The following is a 21,046-nucleotide window of genomic DNA, read 5'->3' on the forward strand; positions in this document are numbered from 1 at the left end:
TTTATTGCCGGAATCGCTTTTTATTGAGTTTTATAAACAAGGACCACAGGAATAGTAAACAATACAAATAAATAGACCAAGTTTTCTCATGTCATTTGTCTATCACAAAATTAGCATAATAAATTTGCAGTAAGATCTACAACATAGGGTTCATTATTAGTGGTCAACGTGTAAGTTCTTGGTTCCTGAATTGGTTTAAACAAAAACAACGGGAAACAGGATAGAACAGAGTTAACAGATAACATTCAATATCACATAACTAAATGCCTAATTAGGAGCCCTTGTGGTTCTGCTTAGATCAAGTATGAGTAATGGTCATTTTTCCTCTTACGTCACCTATGAAACATTATAAAGTATTGGTAAATTGATGGATGTGGGAAGGGGTTTCAAAGTGAAGCTAATACTTTATGATTAAATTGAGATCAATCAGATTGAGCCAAATGCTGATGAGGGGTGGGATGGTTCGTTTTCTGGAATACAGTGGTACCTCGGTTTAAGAACAGTCCTGTTTATGAACGATTCGGTTTACGAACTCCACAAAACTGGAAGTAGTGTCCCAGTTTGCGAACTTTACCTCGGTCCAAGAACGGAATCCGAGGCCTCATTAGGGAAAGCGCGCCTCAGTTTAAGAACGGTTTCAGTTTAAGAACGGACTTCCAGAACGGATTAAGTTCGTAAACCGAGGTACCACTGTACTGGCATATGTTATGAAATTAAACCACACCGGAGTAAAGCTATCCTTCTTGATCTGTCCCTGTGTCAACCGCAGTTTATTTGTTAAATCTTTCAAAAGAAGGGCTGATTCCCAAACAGCTTTGTACCAATTGTACAAGGTCTTTCCATTGTCTGGGTATCTTGCATCTCACTCCTTGTAACAAAATGGCTCATTAATTCTTTATTATGTAAATCCAGATTGTTGACTACAAAGCGTCATCGGATTAAATTTTTAATTATGGTTTTGTCTGCAGATTTTCTCTGGGTTGTTGGTAAATCTCACCAGTATACTGCCTTGGCTTGCCTGGCTCCAATACTTCAGTATACCTCGATATGGGATGACAGTAAGTGCTTCATGCAAAAATCATTTCCCCCCCAAAAGTAACTATTCTACCTATAATGGAGCCTTGGTGAAAGACAAACTAATCAGCTCAAGCGCTTGGAAATTCTGCCCCATAATTACAGGCATTATATATATATATATATATATTTGCTTTCGTAGATTTTCACGGGTACAGGAATGCAGGTTTTGGTGTCTTCGGGTGTCTTCCCGTGTAAGAGTTGGGGTGTCTAGGCGACGTTTCGACGAGGTCTCACTCGTCATCTTCAGGCTGGTGCTTTCGGCTTCTTGTTACTGGAACAGAGCAGGATCTCAGTGTTTGAGTTCCTATAAATACTGTTGAGGGGGTGTGGTGTATAGCCTCCAACGTTCTGGGCAGAGAGGAAGTTTCCAGGTTAGTGTGCCTTTTCTTCTTTTGTTCATTAATTACTTGAGGGATATCTTGAGTGATTTCTTGAGTGATATTCTGAGTACCACTTAGGAGGGTCGTTAGGTGTGGATTAGTTGCTAAAGCTTTCGTGTCTTGACCTCTTGAGCTTGTGAAGAGTTTTTTCTGAGAAGATGGCTGTACTGCACTTAGTTGTGCTCTGGCTTGGCTTCGTGTATAGGGGCGAGCTGTGGTTTTGTGCCCTGTGCCAGCCAGATCTGTGTAGGGATTGCAGGGGGGTGCAGCATCCGGAGGTGCCACTATGGTTTGGCTACTGGATGGTGTCTGTAATTTATCTGTGGAGAGGGTCTGGGTTTGGGTCTGGTGTGGTTGATTGGAGATGGCGTTCTGTGTGCCTCTGGTTCTGGTGTCGGTTTTTGTGGGGAGGGCTAATTTCCAGATGTCTGGCAGGCGGGACGTGTCGTCACGCTTGTTCATGTTGTGAGGGTGTTTCTCTATCTCGATGGCTTCCATGATTATTCTCTTGTGGTGATGTTCCATGTTAAAGAGCAATTTGGAATCTGCAAAATTAATTTCGTGTCCTGTTTCTTTCATGTGTTGGTAAAGAGAGGAAGTTTTTTCTTCTTTTTTGACGGCATTCTTGTGTTCTGCGATACGTGCATTTATTCGTCTGTTTGTTTGTCCAATGTACGTGGCTGGGCAGACTTTGCAGGGTATTTCATAGACCCCTTGGTTTTCTAATTGGATTTTATCTTTGGGGTTTCTGAGGATATTGGCTATTTTTTGGTTGGTGCAAAAGGCTGTTTTGATATTGTGTTTATGGAGGATTTTGCTAATTTTATCTGTAGTGCCCTTGATATAAGGAAGGAGGGCCATGCCATTGTTTTCTTCTGTGTCTTGGTTTTTGGGGGGTGTTTCTTTTTGGATTAGCTTCGTAACCCTGTTTTGCTGGTATCCGTTGGCGATTAACACATTTGAGAGATTCTGTAACTCAGTTGTCAACATCCCGATGACCTACTTGTGAGCTTCGATGACCTACATCCCGATGACCTACTTGTGAGCTTCGATGTTGTATCTCTCTTCACACAAGTGCCCATTAATGAAGCCTTGACAGCCATTCAAAACAAATACAATCCCCCAGAATACATCCTGGACCTGACCAACCACTGCCTAACCAACACGTACTTCATCCACAATGGACAAAGATACAAACAGATAGAAGGAGCACCTATGGGATCACCCCTCTCACCGGTCATCGCAAATCTGTACATGGAACACTTTGAAACCAATGCTTTAGACAAGTCAGAACACAAACCCAAACTTTGGCTCAGATATGTTGACGACACCTTTGTAATTTGGCCACACGGGAAGGAAAAACTAGATAGCTTCCTCACACATCTCAACAGCCTACACCCCAAAATACAATTCACTATGGAAATAGAAGCCAATAACCAACTTCCCTTCCTTGACGTCCTAATCTACAAAAAACCTGATGGCTCCCTAGGACACACTATCTACCGGAAAAAAACACACACCAACCGCTACTTACATGCACAATCACACCACCACCCTGCACAAATAAACTCCGTAGCCAAGACTCTCATCTCCAGAACCAAACGCCTGGCTGACAAAGACCACTTGACAACTGAGTTACAGAATCTCTCAAATGTGTTAATCGCCAACGGATACCAGCAAAACAGGGTTACGAAGCTAATCCAAAAAGAAACACCCCCCAAAAACCAAGACACAGAAGAAAACAATGGCATGGCCCTCCTTCCTTATATCAAGGGCACTACAGATAAAATTAGCAAAATCCTCCATAAACACAATATCAAAACAGCCTTTTGCACCAACCAAAAAATAGCCAATATCCTCAGAAACCCAAAAGATAAAATCCAGTTAGAAAACCAAGGGGTCTATGAAATACCCTGCAAAGTCTGCCCAGCCACGTACATTGGACAAACAAACAGACGAATAAATGCACGTATCGCAGAACACAAGAATGCCGTCAAAAAAGAAGAAAAAACTTCCTCTCTTTACCAACACATGAAAGAAACAGGACACGAAATTAATTTTGCAGATTCCAAATTGCTCTTTAACATGGAACATCACCACAAGAGAATAATCATGGAAGCCATCGAGATAGAGAAACACCCTCACAACATGAACAAGCGTGACGACACGTCCCGCCTGCCAGACATCTGGAAATTAGCCCTCCCCACAAAAACCGACACCAGAACCAGAGGCACACAGAACGCCATCTCCAATCAACCACACCAGACCCAAACCCAGACCCTCTCCACAGATAAATTACAGACACCATCCAGTAGCCAAACCATAGTGGCACCTCCGGATGCTGCACCCCCCTGCAATCCCTACACAGATCTGGCTGGCACAGGGCACAAAACCACAGCTCGCCCCTATACACGAAGCCAAGCCAGAGCACAACTAAGTGCAGTACAGCCATCTTCTCAGAAAAACTCTTTACAAGGTCAAGAGGTCAAGACACGAAAGCTTTAGCAACTAATCCACACCTAATGACCCTCCTAAGTGGTACTCAGAATATCACTCAAGTAATCACTCAAGATATCCCTCAAGTAATTAATGAACAAAAGAAGAAAAGGCACATTAACCTAGGAACTTCCTCTCTGCCCAGAACGTTGGAGGCTATACACCACACCCCCTCAACAGTATTTATAGGAACTCAAACACTGAGATCCTGCTCTGTTCTAGTAACAAGAAGCCGAAAGCACCAGCCTGAAGATGACGAGTGAGACCTCGTCGAAACGTCGCCTAGACACCCCAACTCTTACACGGGAAGACACCCGAAGACACCAAAACCTACATTCCTGTACCCGTGAAAATCTACGAAAGCATATATATATATATATATATATATGTATGTATGTATGTATATGTATATGTATATGTATATGTATATGTATAGTTTTACAGGCTTTGCCCTCAATCCAGCTAAAGTGAGTTGTGACTAAGGTTACAGCCGTAAACATACTTGCTAGAGAGTCTACCCACTGAATGTAAGTCATACTCCTGAATAAACATGCATAGAATTGTGTTGTGAGATCCACTGAAAGCAAAAGGACATATCACTTTCAACGTAATCCTGATGCCGTCTGCAATGCCTCGGTTAACAGCTGCCCCTAAAGTCGACCTGGGCTGAAGCACTTCATGGATTGCTGGAACATTTGCATACTAAGTCACTTAGAATCATAGAATCAAGAGAGTTGAAAGGGACCGCAAGGGTCATCTACTCCAACCCTCTGCAATGCAAAATATTCTTTTGCCCAATGTGGGGCTTGAACCCACAACCCTGATATTAAGAGCCCCGTGATCTACCGATTGAGCTGTTCCAGCTGTAGTAATCTGGGCTGAAGAATAGCTTCCTTTATACTCACCACCACAAAAAAGTCTACAGTTTGGGAGCCACCAATTTCAAATAAACCTTACCCCCATTATGTGGTTGTAAATAATAATGAGCGTGCAAATATATATGACACTTTCCCCAAATGCTCAGAGCATTTCACATACAACCTTTGTGTTCCTTACAACAATATTACTCCCATATTGCAAATGGAAGAGGGAATGTTGAATGATAATGGCTTGTCTGATATCACTCAGCAAATGTCATAGTGGAAGTGAGGACTAAATCAGCAAAACAAACTCACAGCTCATTTTCTATCCTATACTAGCTAGAAAAGAATAGTCTGCACACTACAACATTTTTACATGAAACTACGCTGCAACAACTCTCTTGCTGTTACTATGCCTTTATATCATTTTTTCTTTTTACTTTCAAAGGCACTGCAGGTTAATGAACTTGCTGATCTCAATTTCTGCAACATAAGCATGAATGAAAATTGGAGCAATTCTAACTGTACAGATCTCAGCAAATTACAGATGTAAGTAAAATATATTTTCATTCTAGCTAGATCTAACCCACTTAGCAGGAGGCACCTACAAACCCCCACAAGAGTACTGTTCACATTAATATGACGACTGCATTCAGACATACTGAACCATAGTTTAATGCAATGTGAATGGACCTAGGTGAGCCTTGGGTTTAATTTACTTCCCTGTCCCCTCCAAAAATGGTCATTGTTTTGGATGCCTCCCAGGGGAAGAAAGGCATTAGAAAGAAATTGCTATGTTATTGTTTGACACTATACTATTTATGATAGCAGTGACACTATGAATGGTTTTAGCGTAATCCCTTTAAATGAGGAATTCTGGAAACCCCTGAGCCAAATCAGGTCAGAGGGACATTTCACTATACTGTATATATCTTATTTCATTAAGTACACACAAAAAACAGCTGTCTTAATTGGAAGTTAATTCATAACCATGAAACTAGGATCATGCTTACTGCCCACTCGGAGGCATATGGAAAATCCATGCATAGTCTGTACGCTTTTCTGTTCTGAATTTAATCTTGGTCATGCTGGATGGCCCGATGGAACATAGGAAGTTGATTTATAGCTGGGGGTGGGTGGGGCTGATGTAGTCTCACCACCACTGCCCAAGCAGATCCCTTCCCCCAAAAGATCCTACTAATTTTGCAGTAATATCAAAAAAAGAAGTTAAAATTATATATAGCACTGGGGTTAGGTGGAGAAGTTTTTAAATCTGCCAAATCCAGTACCCTGATGGGAAGGCAAGTTCCTTGGACATCAGACTGATCATCCATGGAGTGCAGAGGGGTCAGTATCCCTCCTCTTCAGCTGACCAAGTGAGGATGGAGGTTGTGTTCTGTGTGGTGTCTACCTTCATTCTTAGCCCAACCTACTGCTGCCATGTGGTCCCCAGAGTATTGGCTAAGGATAGATGCACCCTTAGGCCAAAAAGCTTAGCTATCCTTGTTTTATAATGAATTAGAGCAGTGGTCCATCTAGCTCAGTGCTGTCCACACTGATGGCAGTGGCTCTTCAGTTTACGATAGGGAATCTTTTCCTGCTCCACTATAGTAGATGCCCAGGACTGAAATTGGGACTTTCTAGGTGGTGCTGTGGGTTAAACCACAGAGCCTAGGATTTGCCGATCAGAAGGTTGGTGGTTCGAATCCCTGCGATGGGGTGAGCTCCCGTTGCTCAGTCCCTGCTCCTGCCAACCTAGCAGTTCGAAAGCACGTCAAAGTGCAAGTAGATAAATAGGTACCGCTCCGGCAGGAAGGTAAACGGCGTTTCCGTGCGCTGCTCTGGTTCGCCAGAAGCGGCTTAGTCATGCTGGCCACATGACCTGGAAGCTGTATGCCGGCTCCCTCAGCCAATAAAATGAGATGAGCGCCGCAACCCCAGAGTCTGTCATGACTGGACCTAATGGCCAGGGGCCCCTTTACCCTTTACTACCATTGGGAAAGGGTTATGTGCTCTTTCTGTGCTAAGCTGCAAAGTCACTGGCTACTTCTGGAGGGGAGGGGGACACTTATAATACGTTGCAATTCTAGGAATAATTCTCAAAACCTCTACGTGTACTTCTTTGTAGGTGCACTGGAGAACAGTATCTCAAAAGCCAAGGGATCGAACCAACTGCATGGGGCCTGTGGCAGAACCATGTTGCACTTGCTTGCATGACCGTAACTTTCCTTACAATTTCATACATGAAGCTGCGTTTCATGAAAAAGTTCTCTTAAAAAGCAACAGCTTGGAAAACAGATCTATGATCCAGGTTGCCCTGGGGGTGTCATAAGTAGCAGAGCTAAAGGCATGACTATTCTCTTCTGCTGGCAGTCTTATTTCTTTCTTAGAACACATAATGGAGAAAAACATTGCCAAACGTCTGCATTTGTAGTGCACCAAAATATTCTCTTTTAATATTGCTATACTTATTTAGTGGCACTTCCAACTGCAGGCAGGCAAATGCCTGAACAGTTATTTTCAACTAGCCTGATCCAATCAAGACTAACTTGTAAGTTCTGTAAATTTCAGTGGGAGAGAGTTCATCATGTGTTCAGAAACCAACAGAAACCAATAGGATATAAAGTTTGGAAGGAAGAACAGTTTTTGAGAGGTTTGCCCTCACATTTTGAAGTGTGTAAATGCAAACAGATTCAACTTAGGAAGAAACTTGGGTTTTTAAAATGAAGCCCTTTTCGTTCACAGGGCTTTGGAATACAACTTCTGCTACTGCTTTGATAGCACTTTTGGTGTGTTTGGAGCATGTCACACAGATTAGCATTACACCCATGAACCTTCCCTTATGTTCGGTGCATGAATGGAAGGAGGAAAGAACATGATTGAAATTTCACCCCCCAAATCCCCTTTCTGGCCCTGTCCCCCTGGTGTCCATGCAGTTAGCATGGTGTTTGGAAAGTAGAGACTGTCATGCATATTGTTACACACACACACACACAGAGAGAGAGAGAGAGAGAGAGAGAGAGAGAGAGAGAGAGAGACCTTCCTTTTCAGACACTGCACAAAACATTGACTTCGGGGTGGAGGACTTCATGCGTTTATTGAACGTGGTGCTAGAGTGTCATGTGAAAACCTGTTAAGCCAGTGTATCAGATACGCAAAGCAGAATATACTAGGATCTCAACAAGGTTTGCTTCATTTTTAAAAAAAGAAAAGCAGCTTTGGGAGATGGGGTGAATGTGTGTAGAGATTAAGTGGGGCAGGGAGCTGGGACAAAGGATGCTCCTTATTTTCATCACTGCAGGTTACGCCCCCCCCCCATGGCTTCCCATCCACAGTGTTTGGAATCAGTTTGCCCACTTTCATTTAAATCAGAATTCAAGCTATTATTTCATTGCATGTAGTTTGTGAAATATCTTCTTTCTCTCCCCCCCCCCCGCCCCAAATAGGAGCTAGTCAAGAAATTAGCATATCTCAAATTTAATTTAGAAATGCTTTTATTTAGGGCATCCAATGAATGGGAAAGTTTTGCATATGAATTGTAACTAAATAGTTGAAAAATAACTGCTTATTATACACTTTATGAAAAGGATCGTGTTCCTTGAAGTGCAATCGGTTACAGATACCCAGTATTATGGTTAATGATTTTTTTAAAAATGTTAAATATTTCCTTTCTGTTATGTAGCCTCTTTGCCCCATTCTGAGTTTAGGTTAGGCGGCAGAACCTCATGAGCTGAGTTGGACCCTGAATGGCTTACAGCTTTATCACTTCAACTCACCTTCAATCTACTTTCATCTCTGCTGTGTGCTGATATTCTTACTGATGAGTGTGGGGCTTAGAAAATAAGGGAAGACTATCATCTTACACTTGTACAGCATTTTGTTTCTGTAGGTACCCTGAAAATAAACAAACAAATAATATCAGATGCAGTGAATGTGTTTTGGCTTCAGCCTTTTCAGACACAGGACCCACCTTTTACACATACATGCATTTGGGGACCCATTTCTTAATCTTAAACCATATATGGTGGTAAGTGCTCCTGTTGCGATCCACCTTGGATCAGGTTATGTATGACCCAGTAGCAGTGGCGTAGCGTGGGTTGTCAGCACCCGGGGCAAGGCAAGTAATTTGCGCCCCCTAACCCGTGGATTTGCGCCCCCTAAACCTAACCCCCAGATGTTGCACCCAGTGCAGCCGGGCCCCCCCTGCACCCCCCACGCTACGCCACTGCCCAGTAGCTGGTCCTGACCCACCAGCTAAAGACCAGTGAATGACTGCAAACTGCTGTTCCCTAAATCAGTGGTGTTGCAAGCTCTGGCCATTTGGGTGGAAGTTCAGGGCTTCCCACTCATCAAAATGAGCAAGAGTACTACCAAAAAGCACCAGGTTGGGTTTACCACATTTTGAAGTACCATTTAAAGAGCAGTCACCACCATGTAAGCCTGACTGGAGGTCGTCTTGTAGTGTTAGCTTCTATGTGCTGACTGATTTTGTCCTTGGTTTAGCATGGATAGATAGATAGATAGATAAAGATATAATAATAATAATAATAATAATAATAATAATAATAATAATAATAATAATTTATTTGTACCCCGCCCACTCTGGGCGGCTTTCAAGAAAGATTTAAAATACATTAAAATGTCACACATTAAAAACTTCCCTAAACTGGGCTGTCTTCAGATGCCTTCTAAAGGTCAGACAGTTGTTTATCTCTTTGATATCTGATGGGAGGGCGTTCCACAGGGCGGGCGCCACTACCGAGAAGGCCCTCTGCCTGGTTCCCTGTAGCTTAACTCTCTCTTTATGTACTGTGAGAGCAAACGGAACACATTTTAATTAATGCTGCAGTAACATACCTAATCGACACTGCTGGATATCATATTCTTTTGATCTTTCCTCCTTTCGGATAAAATAAACTCAATAAATAATAACTAATTCTGTTAATTATGAAAAAGAACAATGCACGGGGGTGGGGTGGGCAGAGCTGGCACAAGCCATTTTGGTGCCTGAGGCAAACCACAAAATACTACCTCCCCGAGAGTAGTATTCACCTCACGGGAGAAGAAAGGATGAGTGAAGATCTAAACCAGAAACAAAGGAGGGAGAGCCAGTGGTGGTGCAGTGGTTAGAGCATTGAACTTGGACCTTGGAGACGAAGGTTCGATTCCCCACTCAACCTTGAAGCTGATCTTGAGGGCTAGCCACTACCTCTCAGCCTAGCCTGCCTCACAGGGTTGTTGTGGGGATTAAATGAGGGGCAGGAGAACTAGGCAAGTCCCCTTGGAGCTGCATGGAGAAAAATAGTGGGGATATAAATGCAGAAAACACAGTGGTACCTCGGGTTAAGAACTTAATTTGTTCTGGAGGTTCGTTCTTAACCTGAAACTGTTCTTAACCTGAGGTACCACTTTAGCTAATGGGGCCTCTCGCTGCTGCTGTGCCACCGGAGCACAATTTCTGTTCTCATGCTGAAGCAACGTTCTTAACCCAAGGTACTATTTCTGGGTTCGCGGAGTCTGTAACCTGAAGCGTCTGTAACCCGAGGTACCACTGTATTTGCTGCTTACTTTGGAATCAGACGCTCTTTTAATTCTCCAGTGCCCAGCTGTCCAAAAGCTCCACGAGAAAACTCTCCCGTTGTTGCAAACAGCCAGTGAGTGCTCCTTCCCACAGCTTACGTGGACAATGGTTTGTGTTTCCAGCGCTTGGATTTGCTCTTTCAGAGATGGACACATAAAAAAGAATATTCATTTGTATAGCCAGAGGGGGTCATTGACATATTTAAACCGTCTAGAAAGGCAAATGGTGATGACTTGGGTTCATGAACTGCAACCTGACGTACCACTGTAAAAAGATCCTGCTGACCCTGGGGATCCTGTCGCCTCACCTTGTCCCATGGGGGCGGGGGCAGCCCATATAACCCAGAAACAGGAGCCCCCACCTCCCATTGGTGTAGCCAAGGGGGAGGGGCTGCCTCCCAATCAAGTAAATCAATTTTTTAAAAAACTTAATTGAGATTCTGCCCCCCAACCCCCAACATGAAGCCTGCCCCCCCAACATAAATCCTAGCTTAATCCCCCCCCGACCATGACGTCTATTTTTTGTCCCCCCCCCCATTTTGCCTCCTCCCACGCTCGGGCCACACACGCCACCCCCGCCGCGCGGTGGAGGGAGGGCGAATGGGCCGCGATGGAACGTCCCCGGCGGAGCCGTTATTTCCTGGCTTGCGGTGAGATGGGGAAGGGAGAAGAAGCCGGAGCGGGACCTCAGCGCGCGCGCTCTCTCTTTCTCCCGCCTTCACCTGCCGAGGCGCTCACCTGGGCCCCCTTCGGCCCGTCGGAGTGGAGGGACTGCTGCTAGCGCATGCGCGGCACTTCGCCCGCCCCGGCGCCTTCATGAATGGGTAACAAAACAAAACAAAACAAAAGGGGCGGAGGGTGTGGCTGGAAAAGGTTTTGAAAAAGAGGGGAAGTGTGTGAGTTGAGGGGAGGCTGCCCTCTAGTAATCCCGTGGTTTTGAGGGGGGAAAGTGAATCTTCATGAGGGGTGGGGTTGGGGTTGGGTGGAATCCCTCAGGAAAACAGCAAAAGGGCGCTCTTCAAAATGGGTTGAATTTCCAAATCTCGTTCATCATCATCATCACCACCACCACCACTTTTAATTTGTATACCGTCTTTCTATCTTACAATACCCTAGGCGGTTTACAAGCTGAAGAAACAAAGAATGTATACCTTATAACAATCCAATGCAATACAAAAACGTGACAATAAAACATAACGTTAAAATACGCAACCTACATCAAATAATATAGAATAATATTAAATATCAGCATATAAAAATTAACAGAAATCCACTTAAGAAGTACAATAGTTTCTAAACTACAATCGATAAAACAACGGCAAGCCACAGTGCATAGAAGAATACAGTGGTGCCTCGCAAGACGAACGCCTCGCAAAACGAAAAACTCACAAGACGAAAGAGTTTTCCGTTTTTGAGTCATTCCGCAAGACGAATTTCCCTATGGGCTTGCTTTGCAAGAAGAAAGCCCATAGGGAAATCTCCGGGGACCTCTTTTAAAATGCTGGCGGTCGGGAGCAAAGACTTTCGCCCACCGCCGGCCTTCAGAAGAGGTCCTGGACCTCTTCTGAAGGCCGGCGGGGGGCAAAAGTCTTTGCTCCCCCCCGCCTGCCTTCCCGGGGCAGCGGAGACTTCTTCGCTGTCCCGGGCGATCTTAAAATGCTGGCGGGCGGCAGCGAAGCTTTCGCTGCCGACCCCCAGCATTTTAAAAGCCCCCGGGGCAGCGGAGACTTCTTCGCTGTCCCGGGCGATCTTAAAATGCTGGCGGGCGGCAGCGAAGCTTTCGCTGCCGACCCCCAGCATTTTAAAATCGCCCTGGGACAGCGGAGGCTTCGCTGCCTCCCGCCAGCATTTTAAAATCGCCCCGGGACAGCGGAGGCTTCGCTGCCGCCCACCAACATTTTAAAATCGCCCGGGACAGCGGGGGCTTTTAAAATGCTGGCGGTGGGCAGCAAAGCGCTCCTGTCCCCGGAGCTTGCGGGGCGGGAGGTGGGGAGAAGGGCTTTTCTTCCCACCGCCAGCCTTCAGAACAGCCTTCTGAAGGCTGGCGGTGGGAAGAAAAGCCCTTGTCCCCCCCCCCAGCCTTCAGAAGAGCTCGGGGGACAGACTGTCCCCGGACCTGGTCTGAAGGCGGTTTCCATAGGAACGCATTGATTGATTTTCAATGCATTCCTATGGGAAACCGTGCTTCGCAAGACGAAAAACTCGCAAGAAGAAAAAACTTGCGGAACGAATTAATTTCGTCTTGCGAGGCACCACTGTACAATACAAATTGAGAAGCAGAGACTGGAGGGTGGGGCAAGGCAGGTTCAGTGGCTCTGAAATGCTTCTAGGCCTGATGATGGTGATGGGTATAATACCCTGCCCATCTCACTGTGTTGCCCCAGTCACTCTGGGCGGCTTTCCAACACATAAAAAACATAATAATGGGGCATACCCCTAAACATTTTGTGAATGTTTTGCTTGGCCTCATTGAGGGGCAGTATTTCAATATGAGTAGCAAAATGAGAGTATCCCTAAACATTTTTAAAGGGAAAAAAGCACTGAATAAAACATTCAGATGTTTTGGTATGCTACATGCACCCTGAATCCAGAACTTGGGGTCACTGGTGGAGGAAGAGGAGTGCGGGGGGGAGCGCACCACCCCTGGCAGCGTGATCCCAGCAGGGTGCCATCGCAGTTGCCCCCCCCCCCCGCGCTGGGCACCACGCCCCCAAGATGCACGCCACGCCCCTGCGGGCAGCCAGCCCCCCCCTGCTCTCCGCCTCCCCCCCTGGTGCTGGAGCATGAAGCTCCGCCACTGCTTGGGGTGGGTGGGCAGAAGAAGGGCTCTGGTGTTTGAAGAAAAAAAATAAGGGGGGGGGGCATAAATTCTAACCATGGCCCTTCTCTGCTCGTTGTAGCTTTAAAAACTAAAACTAAGACCATTTATAAACTGCCGATGCATTAAAACTATAGTGGCAGTGTGCAATAAGATCATTTGCATGTAAGATGTTTCCTAAAAACACATGCTCACCTCAGAGGGAGAGACAATTATATTTGTATGTATTTTCTCATAACTACGCCCCAAATAATTGTACACTTAGGGTGATGCTGTCAAGGGTGTGCCTTTAGGAGGTGCTCTGTGGTGACTGGTTGCACAGGTCTTTTTCGGTTCTTATTTTGCATTTTTAATAGCTACAACTGGCTCGGGTTGTTTATTTTGTCAAAATGTTTCTATTCCAGAGTACATAAGTTGGCTAACAAAACACAAACAATTTAAGTTGCATTTGTTACTCCAAATCCCTGTCATTCTCTCTCTGTTAAATGCATGAGGGGAACACAGTTGCAAAATGGAAATGGGTGTTTTGCACACTGGTGCCAGCTTTGCTGTGGGATAAATGGGCAACCTAGTTATTTCCTTTAGCCATCGTTTTAAAGATCTGGGTAAATGTGCATTCCTGTGTGGGCGTTGTGAAGTGGGAAGTACATAGCTCCCTAAAGAATTTAAAAGAATAAAATTAAAGGATTGTACAGAGGGCAGAAATTGCCGACAAGATTCAGCAGGTGCTCATTATATCCATGCAGCCATAGTCCACAGAGCAATGATAATAGCAATGAATTCTGTGCCTGTAGGAAGAACTATATTTTCCCAAATACAAAACTAATTTACACAGGGGTTATGTTTCGAGGCACTGTACGCGTCAGTGAAATTGTGTATATTTGAAGCACCATTGGAAAAACCTGCAAACACACCCTTGAAACCTCTGTAAACCCTTAAAAAAACCCTTTAAAAAGCCAGCAGTGCTTACCCAATGCCAAACTCCACCACAATTGTTCCCTACAAACCTTCTCAAACTCCACAAGCCTCAATGGTCAGCGCAATGGCTCCTAGGATTCCTCTTACAAGGCTCCTGGGATAGATAGGCGCTGTTTTCACTCCTTTTCCCTATTTCTGGGCTCTTCTAGAGCCGTTTTTGCAATTATTAAATTCGCTTCTGGTTTGGCATGATGTTTGTGTGTACAGTTGTGCATCAGGTGGACACTCATAAATAACTGGAAGATTCCCTAGAATATTCTGAATGGAGAAATCCAACAGAGCTCAGGGACATTGACACACTCCCACCCACTCCCCAAGCACAGCTGGATCTTAAGTTGTTTGTAAGAGACAACTTCATTTTTGAGACAGAGTCTGCATATACACCATACATTTAAAGCACATGACTGCCCCCAAATAATTATGGGAGCTGTAGTTTACCATCTCACATAGCTACAGTTCCCAGCATGCTTAACAAACTGCAGTTGCCAGGATTATTTGGGGAAAGTCAGGTGCTTTAAATGTATGGTGTGAACATAGGCCAAGATAGAGAGGCAGACAGCTACCAGAAGGCTGAAAGGCATAAGATGATGGAACGCCTCTCTAGGGATCTGATGGGGCAGTGTTTCTTAAGTTAAACAAATATTACAGAAACACCATAAGCCCTCTCTATCAGAGGAAGCCAAACCCTGATAACCGGTGCCCTTGGAAATCCCCACGGCTCACGCAAATAGAGAGTGTAACAGAAAATTAATTTAGAAAACTTGGATGCCCTGCCCTCATTTTGTTTCCTTTAAATTGCCTTCGTAAAATTTTTATTGCTGGTGGTGTTAGATTAGAATTGGGCTCACGATATACTTCTGCTACCTGTTGCTACTGGTTCCTCGTTTGTTACAAACCTACAGTGACTTTTCTGATCACTCATTTGTTTATTGCCATCACCAGCATTTGCATCAAAAATCAGACAAATTGAAAAGCATGTAAGCATATGTGATGACGAAGATGCAGGTTACCTACGGAAGAAGAAAATCAATTTTCTAGGATCCGAGTTTGCTGAAGGAAGCACAATGACCTTTCATCACATCAGCTACAGAGTGCATTTGAAGACTGGCCACTACGGCTTTCGAAAAGTGGTTAAAAAAGATATCTTGACGGATGTCAGGTATGCTTAATTGCCATTGCTTACTTATTTTGGGGTGCAATTCCTGCTTGTTCCATGTACGGAAAGAAAGGTGGGGAGTGGCTTCACTGGAGGGAAAGTTGCTGCAGCTCATTGGTAGAGCATCTACTTTGCATTCAGAAGGTTTCAGGTTCAAACCCTGGCATCTCCAGGTAGGGTTGGGAAAGATTCCCCACCTGAAGCCCTAGTGAGCTACTACTACCAGTCGACATAGACAATACAGTGGTACCTCAGGTTACAGACGCTTCAGGTTACAGACGCTTCAGGTTACAGACTCCGCTAACCCAGAAATGGTACCTCGGGTTAAGAACTTTGCTTCAGGATGAGAACAGAAATCGTGCTCTGGCGGCGCGGCAGCAGCAGGAGGCCCCATTAACTAAAGTGGTGCTTCAGGTTAAGAACAGTTTCAGGTTAAGAACGGACCTCCAGAACGAATTAAGTTCTTAACCCGAGGTACCACTGTACTGAGCAAATGGATCCACAGTATCATGTGGTATGAGGCAGCATTCTATGTTCCTTACCAGTCCTTTCCTGCCCCTGGTATTGTTTTACCTGCGTTCTACTCTGCAGCTGGAAAACTCATTGTCAAGAGATGCCCTCCTGAACCCATCTCTCTGTGTTACAGAGGCCAGGCTTGTTTCACCTAGACGCAATGCTTTTTTTCTTCTTCTAAAAAAATGTTTAGGGATACTCTCATTTTCCTACTCATATTGAAATACTGCCCCTCAATTAGGCCAAACTTAGATTCACAAAATGTTTAGGGGTATGCGTACCCCCTGCGTACCCCCAGGGAAAAAAACCACTGCCTAGAGGGTTTCCGAAACTTGGGTCTGCAGCTGCTTTTGGACTACGACTCCCATTGTCCCTAACTAGGAACCTTTTAGGCCCCTCCATGAACAAAAGGATCCCATCCATTAAGAATAGGGACAATCTGGATCTAACCCATACAGAGAAACTAAACCCAAATGTAAGATGAATATTTATGGCATATAACCCATAATCTTGTAGAAAAGGAGTAAGGAACCTGTCACCTACCAGATGTTGCTAAATTGCAACTCCCATCATCCCTGACTGTTGGTCATGCTGGCTAAGGCTGATGAAAGTTGCAGGATATTTCCTGTTGTAGAACATTTTCTGCCTCTTGTACACTGATATTTAAAGGGGTGGGGGGAAAGATGCTTAGTTTTCAAATTATGAAGAAAGTACTCGTTTTCAAACTATGAAGAAATAACTAGTTTATTTTTGTGCAAAAGTGAACAATTTTATCAAAGATGTAATTTTATTGGAATGGCTTTACACATTAAACAACTGACTACTGACAAATTGCTTTTCGTTTACAGTGGTGTCATGAAACCTGGTCTCAACGCAATCTTAGGACCTACAGGCTGCGGCAAATCTTCGTAAGTGTTAACATATGGGTAAAGATCTGTTAAACGTAACATTGTTACAGGTTTTTTTTTACATTCACAACCAGTAAATGAGGTTCTGCAATGAACGTGCATATTTGATCAGAACAAAATGGCATCAGTCAAAACCAGAAAACTGCAAGGTAAAAAGATTCAGTATGGTGTGCAGAAAATGGGTAAAAAGAAGTGTTTTTTCCTCCTCTTATAATACTATAACTTGGGTTATCCAACATGGCTGGATATTGGAAAATGCAGGGCAGATAAAAGGAAGATCTGCTGCACACAGCACATAGTTCAACTCTGGAATTTTCAACCACAGGGTGCATTGATGGTAACCCAACTTGGATAGCTTTAAAAGGGTATTAAGCAAATTCATAAAAAGATAATGCTAGACTAATAATGGAGATGGCAGGACTTTGAATACCAGTTGCAAGGGGACATGAGTAGGGAGTGTGGTTGTGCTCATGTCTTGCTTGAGCACATCTGGTCGGCTAGCATGAGAAGAGGCACCAAATTGCCCCCAATATTGAGGGGGCCTAACTCGCATGTGTGACATCACATGTGTGACGTCACACTGTCCGGAGAATAGTGAGCACTCTGGAGGAGCTGGCCACTGAAGCTGTGCTGCTCTCAGCTCCACAGTCAGCCTCCTCCGCCCCCTCAACATTGAGGGGGGCCCGACTCCCTTCCAACATGTATTGAGGGGGCAAAAGATACCTTGGCCCCCTAGACATGTTTTTGGTGTGATCCAGCAGGGCTCTTCTTAAGTTTGCAACAGTATGATCTTCAGATGTTGGCACAAGTAACTTTTCTTGAGTCCTTTTGGTTTTCCTTATAGGCTCCTGGACATTTTAGCTACAAGGAAAAATCCTAAAGGCCTGACAGGAGACATTTTGATCAATGGCTTCCCTTTGCCTCCAAATTTTAAATGCATTTCCGGATATGTAGTTCAGGTAAATAAAGTCTGTAGTGGATCTTTTATCGCGGTACATGTGTGATAGCTATTATTCTGTTTAGACAAATGATTTTTATGATACGTCATGTGTTAATTGTCTGCCTGTGCTATCAGTGTCTCCTTTTCTGTGCATGATTACTGTTAATCATGTAAATCTGCTCACCTTCTCTGGTGGGCACCATTGCGTGCCAGCATTCCCCACCCACCCCGCCTGCTGGATCCCACCCATGGATCCCACCCATCTGCTCAGTCAGAGAATCGTGAGTGGGCATGGGGGCGAGCAACCAGGCGGCAGGCTCAGCTGCCCCTGGCATATAGCGGAGGCTGCAAAGCTAGAGTTTTCTCTTGCTCTGGCTGTTTGCCAACTGATTTCATTCTAGCTTGTACCTGGACATATGGAGTGGGCCATAGCTATTAGCCACCTGTCATCAATTCTCATTAAATAATCATCTTCTGAGCAGGCAACTTCAGCCAGCTCTGGTAATATCAACTGAACTTCAGTGCCCTTTAGCGATCAATCAATACATAAAACAAAAAATAGCACCCTCTTCTCTTGACACAGCACAGTAGCACTTTCTTTACTATGTAAATGCGTATAGTGGTACCTCGTTTTACGAACAGCCCTGTTAACAAACTATTCAGTTTACGAACTCTGCAAAACCGGAAGTAGTTTTCCGGTTTGCGAACTTTACCTCGGTCTACAAACGGAAGCCAAACGGTGGAAGGGCACCGGTGGTGGGAGGCCTCTTAGAGAAAGTGCGCCTCAGTTTAAGAACGGAGTTGGTTTAAGAACGGACTTCAGGAACGGATTAAGTTCGTAAACTGAGGTACCACTGTACTAACAATTGTGCAGTAGTGATAAAACCTAGTATAATGTTCAATTGAAAACTTTTTTTTTTTAATCAATAAGGATGACATAGTGATGGGAACATTGACAGTCAGAGAAAATTTAGAGTTCTCAGCGGCCCTTCGGCTACCATTGTCTATGAGCAAAAAGGAAAAGCAAGAGAGAGTTGAAACTGTTCTCAAGGAACTGGATTTGTCTAAAGTTGCAGACTCCAAGGTATCTGTGTAGTGGCATTTAATACAACCAAACATTAATTGTTAATGTCAGAACTCGTGTTATAAATACTGGCAGATTATGCAGCCCTTCTGGCCATCTGCCGTAGAGGCTTTAGTTGAGATTCCTTCATTGCAGGGGGCTGGACTAGATGACTCTCGGGACCCAACTCTACAATTCTATGATTCTCCCTGCCTACCTCTGCAGGGAGTCTAAGTGCCCATTGTTTGCTACCCATTCCCACTTGATCGTGAGACTATCTCAGCCCCTTTCTTATGCGATGCTGGTAGCATGGGAGCTATGCAGCGCATCTCTCTTCTATGCCACTGGAGTAAGCTGAGGAGCCCTGGGCTGGGGAGAGAAGCCTCACCACTCTGGCATTGTCCCATTGTGGACACGGGAAGCCCCAGCTCTGGTGACCAAATGCAGCCTGCAGATTGCTCTGTCTGGTCTTTGGGGCTCTCCCAGGCCACGCCCCCTCTTTGGATCACACACTCTCACCAGTCCTGCACCATGCCCTCCTCAAGTGCTAGAATGTGTCTTTGAACTATACTCAGGCCTCTGGCTTGCCTGCCTGGATGGATGGATGGAAGATAGAGAGGATGAGTGTGTATAGAAAACCTTAGGCTTTTGCTGGAAGGTAGCATAGAGTACAAAGATAAAAGACCCAGAGTGGGTTACATTGAAATCAAACACATAATACCAAGGTTGGCTGGTCTATAACAGCAACTAGTTTCCCTCCCCTCCCTCTGACCAGAGTTTGAGCAGCAGTGCGGGGGGGGGGGAGAGAGAGAGAGAGAGAGAGAAAGAAAGAAAGAAAGAAAGAAAGAAAGAAAGAAAGAAAGAAAGAAAAAGAAAGAAAGAAAGAAAGAAAGAAAGAAAGAAAGAAAAGAAAGGGTTATGGGTTGAGTTCCAGAAAGACCTGTGGCTGGGAAATGGAGGTGTTATAAACAAGGGTGGACTTTGGTAAAATGGTGCCCTGAAGTAAGGACAAAATTTGACACCCCCCTTGAATATCTCTTATTTTCACGCCACCTCCCTCTTGCCTTCTGTTCTGTGCATACTCTCAAGCGCACTATGTCATAGTTGTGGCATATTTTGTGCCCCCTTGGCTCAGAGCCCCAAGAGAGGAACTGCCCTAAAAAAGCTGCTGGTTGTAAGAGAGGTACCTGAAAGATAGGGGTGATGAAATCTTATGGGGGGGGGGGGAGAGAGAGGTCCAGAGATTTTTCCTGTGTGCTAACTGAAACATTTTCATAGTTTTGAGGATCCTCGTTTTGAAACTTCATTTCCTGTACCTAGATTGGCACCCATTTTATCCGTGGAGTTTCCGGGGGAGAGAGGAAAAGATGCAGCATTGGATTAGAGCTCATTACGCACCCTACAGTATTGTTCTTAGATGAGCCGACAACCGGACTGGATGCCAGCACAGCCAATGCCGTCCTGCTTCTCTTAAAAAAGTAAATTGTGCTAGACTCTTGGAGACTGCACCTTATGGCTAATGATGTACTCTCTAGATTGAAGCAAGAGACAGACAGACGGGGGTGGGTGGGTGGGTGAAAACCTGAGCCATGGCTGGAATATTGACAGTCTGATGTTCCTTGGCTTGGTTTGTTTTTCAACAAGACAATTATTTTTAAAGACAGCATCCCTTTTTTTTTGTTTTTCGTCACAGCTTTTATATTCACTTTCTTATGCAATAGTTTCCTCCATGCCTCCAACTCTGGTGCGATCCCACAAGACAGCACTTACGTTATGGTTATGTTGTGAGTTGTGTGACATGCTAAGTGGATATGGGTAAATGAAGAGGGGTTGAGTTAGAAGACTATCAGTTTTGGTAAGAATTTTGCTTACAGTGCTGCTTAATGCAAGAGCCCAGTGTTGTTATCTAAAGTTATGCCCATTTGTGTTGTGAATGGTTTGGAACATTAAAACAACAGGTAATTACAGTAGTTGACGATCTTTCCTGTGTTGCATTCAGGATGGCGCTACAAGGGAGAACAATAATTTTCTCAATCCATCAGCCCCGGTACTCTATTTACAAATTGTTTGACAGCCTGACGCTACTTGCTGCTGGAAGACTTCTTTACCATGGCCCATGTGACAATGCTCTTCCATACTTCAAAGGTCTTGGTGAGTTTTCATGTGGTATGTTAACTTTAGACCCAGAATTGAGCATGAGTCCTTTCAAATTCCTGGATCCAGGCAAGAGTTAAAATCTAATGGAGAATCCCATTGTTGAATTAGCCAAGCAGGGGC

General features: G+C 44.5%; 2 protein-coding genes and 1 long non-coding RNA gene across 10 annotated transcripts in view; 2 read left to right on the forward strand and 1 right to left on the reverse strand.

Annotated features, from left to right (window-relative positions):
- LOC308594209 (broad substrate specificity ATP-binding cassette transporter ABCG2-like) overlaps positions 1-7,357 on the forward strand; it is a 33,200-nt gene extending 25,843 nt beyond the window's left edge. For all 4 annotated transcript variants that reach the window (XM_081207087.1, XM_081207088.1, XM_081207085.1 and 1 more), the window contains 3 exons: positions 969-1,058; positions 5,262-5,362; positions 6,942-7,357. In XM_081207087.1, the coding sequence (XP_081063213.1) occupies positions 969-1,058; positions 5,262-5,362; positions 6,942-7,089 (339 nt within the window). In that variant the 3' untranslated portion in view covers positions 7,090-7,357. The remainder of the gene's footprint in view (positions 1-968; positions 1,059-5,261; positions 5,363-6,941) is intronic.
- Positions 1-11,206, reverse strand: LOC308594379. 3 transcript variants are annotated; one of them, XR_014011405.1, is made up of 4 exons: positions 11,132-11,206; positions 10,382-10,530; positions 8,590-8,707; positions 1-1,108 (listed from the first exon to the last, which is right to left on the reverse strand). It is a non-coding gene; the product is annotated as an uncharacterized lncRNA (long non-coding RNA). The 3 variants fall into 3 exon arrangements; XR_014011406.1 differs by having other exon boundaries at positions 11,116-11,162; XR_014011407.1 differs by lacking the exon at positions 11,132-11,206 and adding an exon at positions 10,657-10,870.
- Positions 10,943-21,046, forward strand: part of LOC308594200 (broad substrate specificity ATP-binding cassette transporter ABCG2-like) — a 25,332-nt gene continuing 15,228 nt past the window's right edge. The window contains exons 1-7 of one of the 3 annotated variants that reach the window (XM_081207061.1): positions 10,943-11,043; positions 15,132-15,348; positions 16,707-16,766; positions 17,611-17,725; positions 18,638-18,790; positions 20,090-20,247; positions 20,769-20,920. In XM_081207061.1, the coding sequence (XP_081063187.1) occupies positions 11,004-11,043; positions 15,132-15,348; positions 16,707-16,766; positions 17,611-17,725; positions 18,638-18,790; positions 20,090-20,247; positions 20,769-20,920 (895 nt within the window). In that variant the 5' untranslated portion in view covers positions 10,943-11,003. The other 2 variants (XM_081207062.1, XM_081207063.1) reach the window with 2 other exon arrangements.

This window comes from Podarcis bocagei (assembly GCF_964188305.1).
Source record: "Podarcis bocagei genome assembly, chromosome: 9".
Taxonomy (NCBI): domain Eukaryota; kingdom Metazoa; phylum Chordata; class Lepidosauria; order Squamata; family Lacertidae; genus Podarcis; species Podarcis bocagei.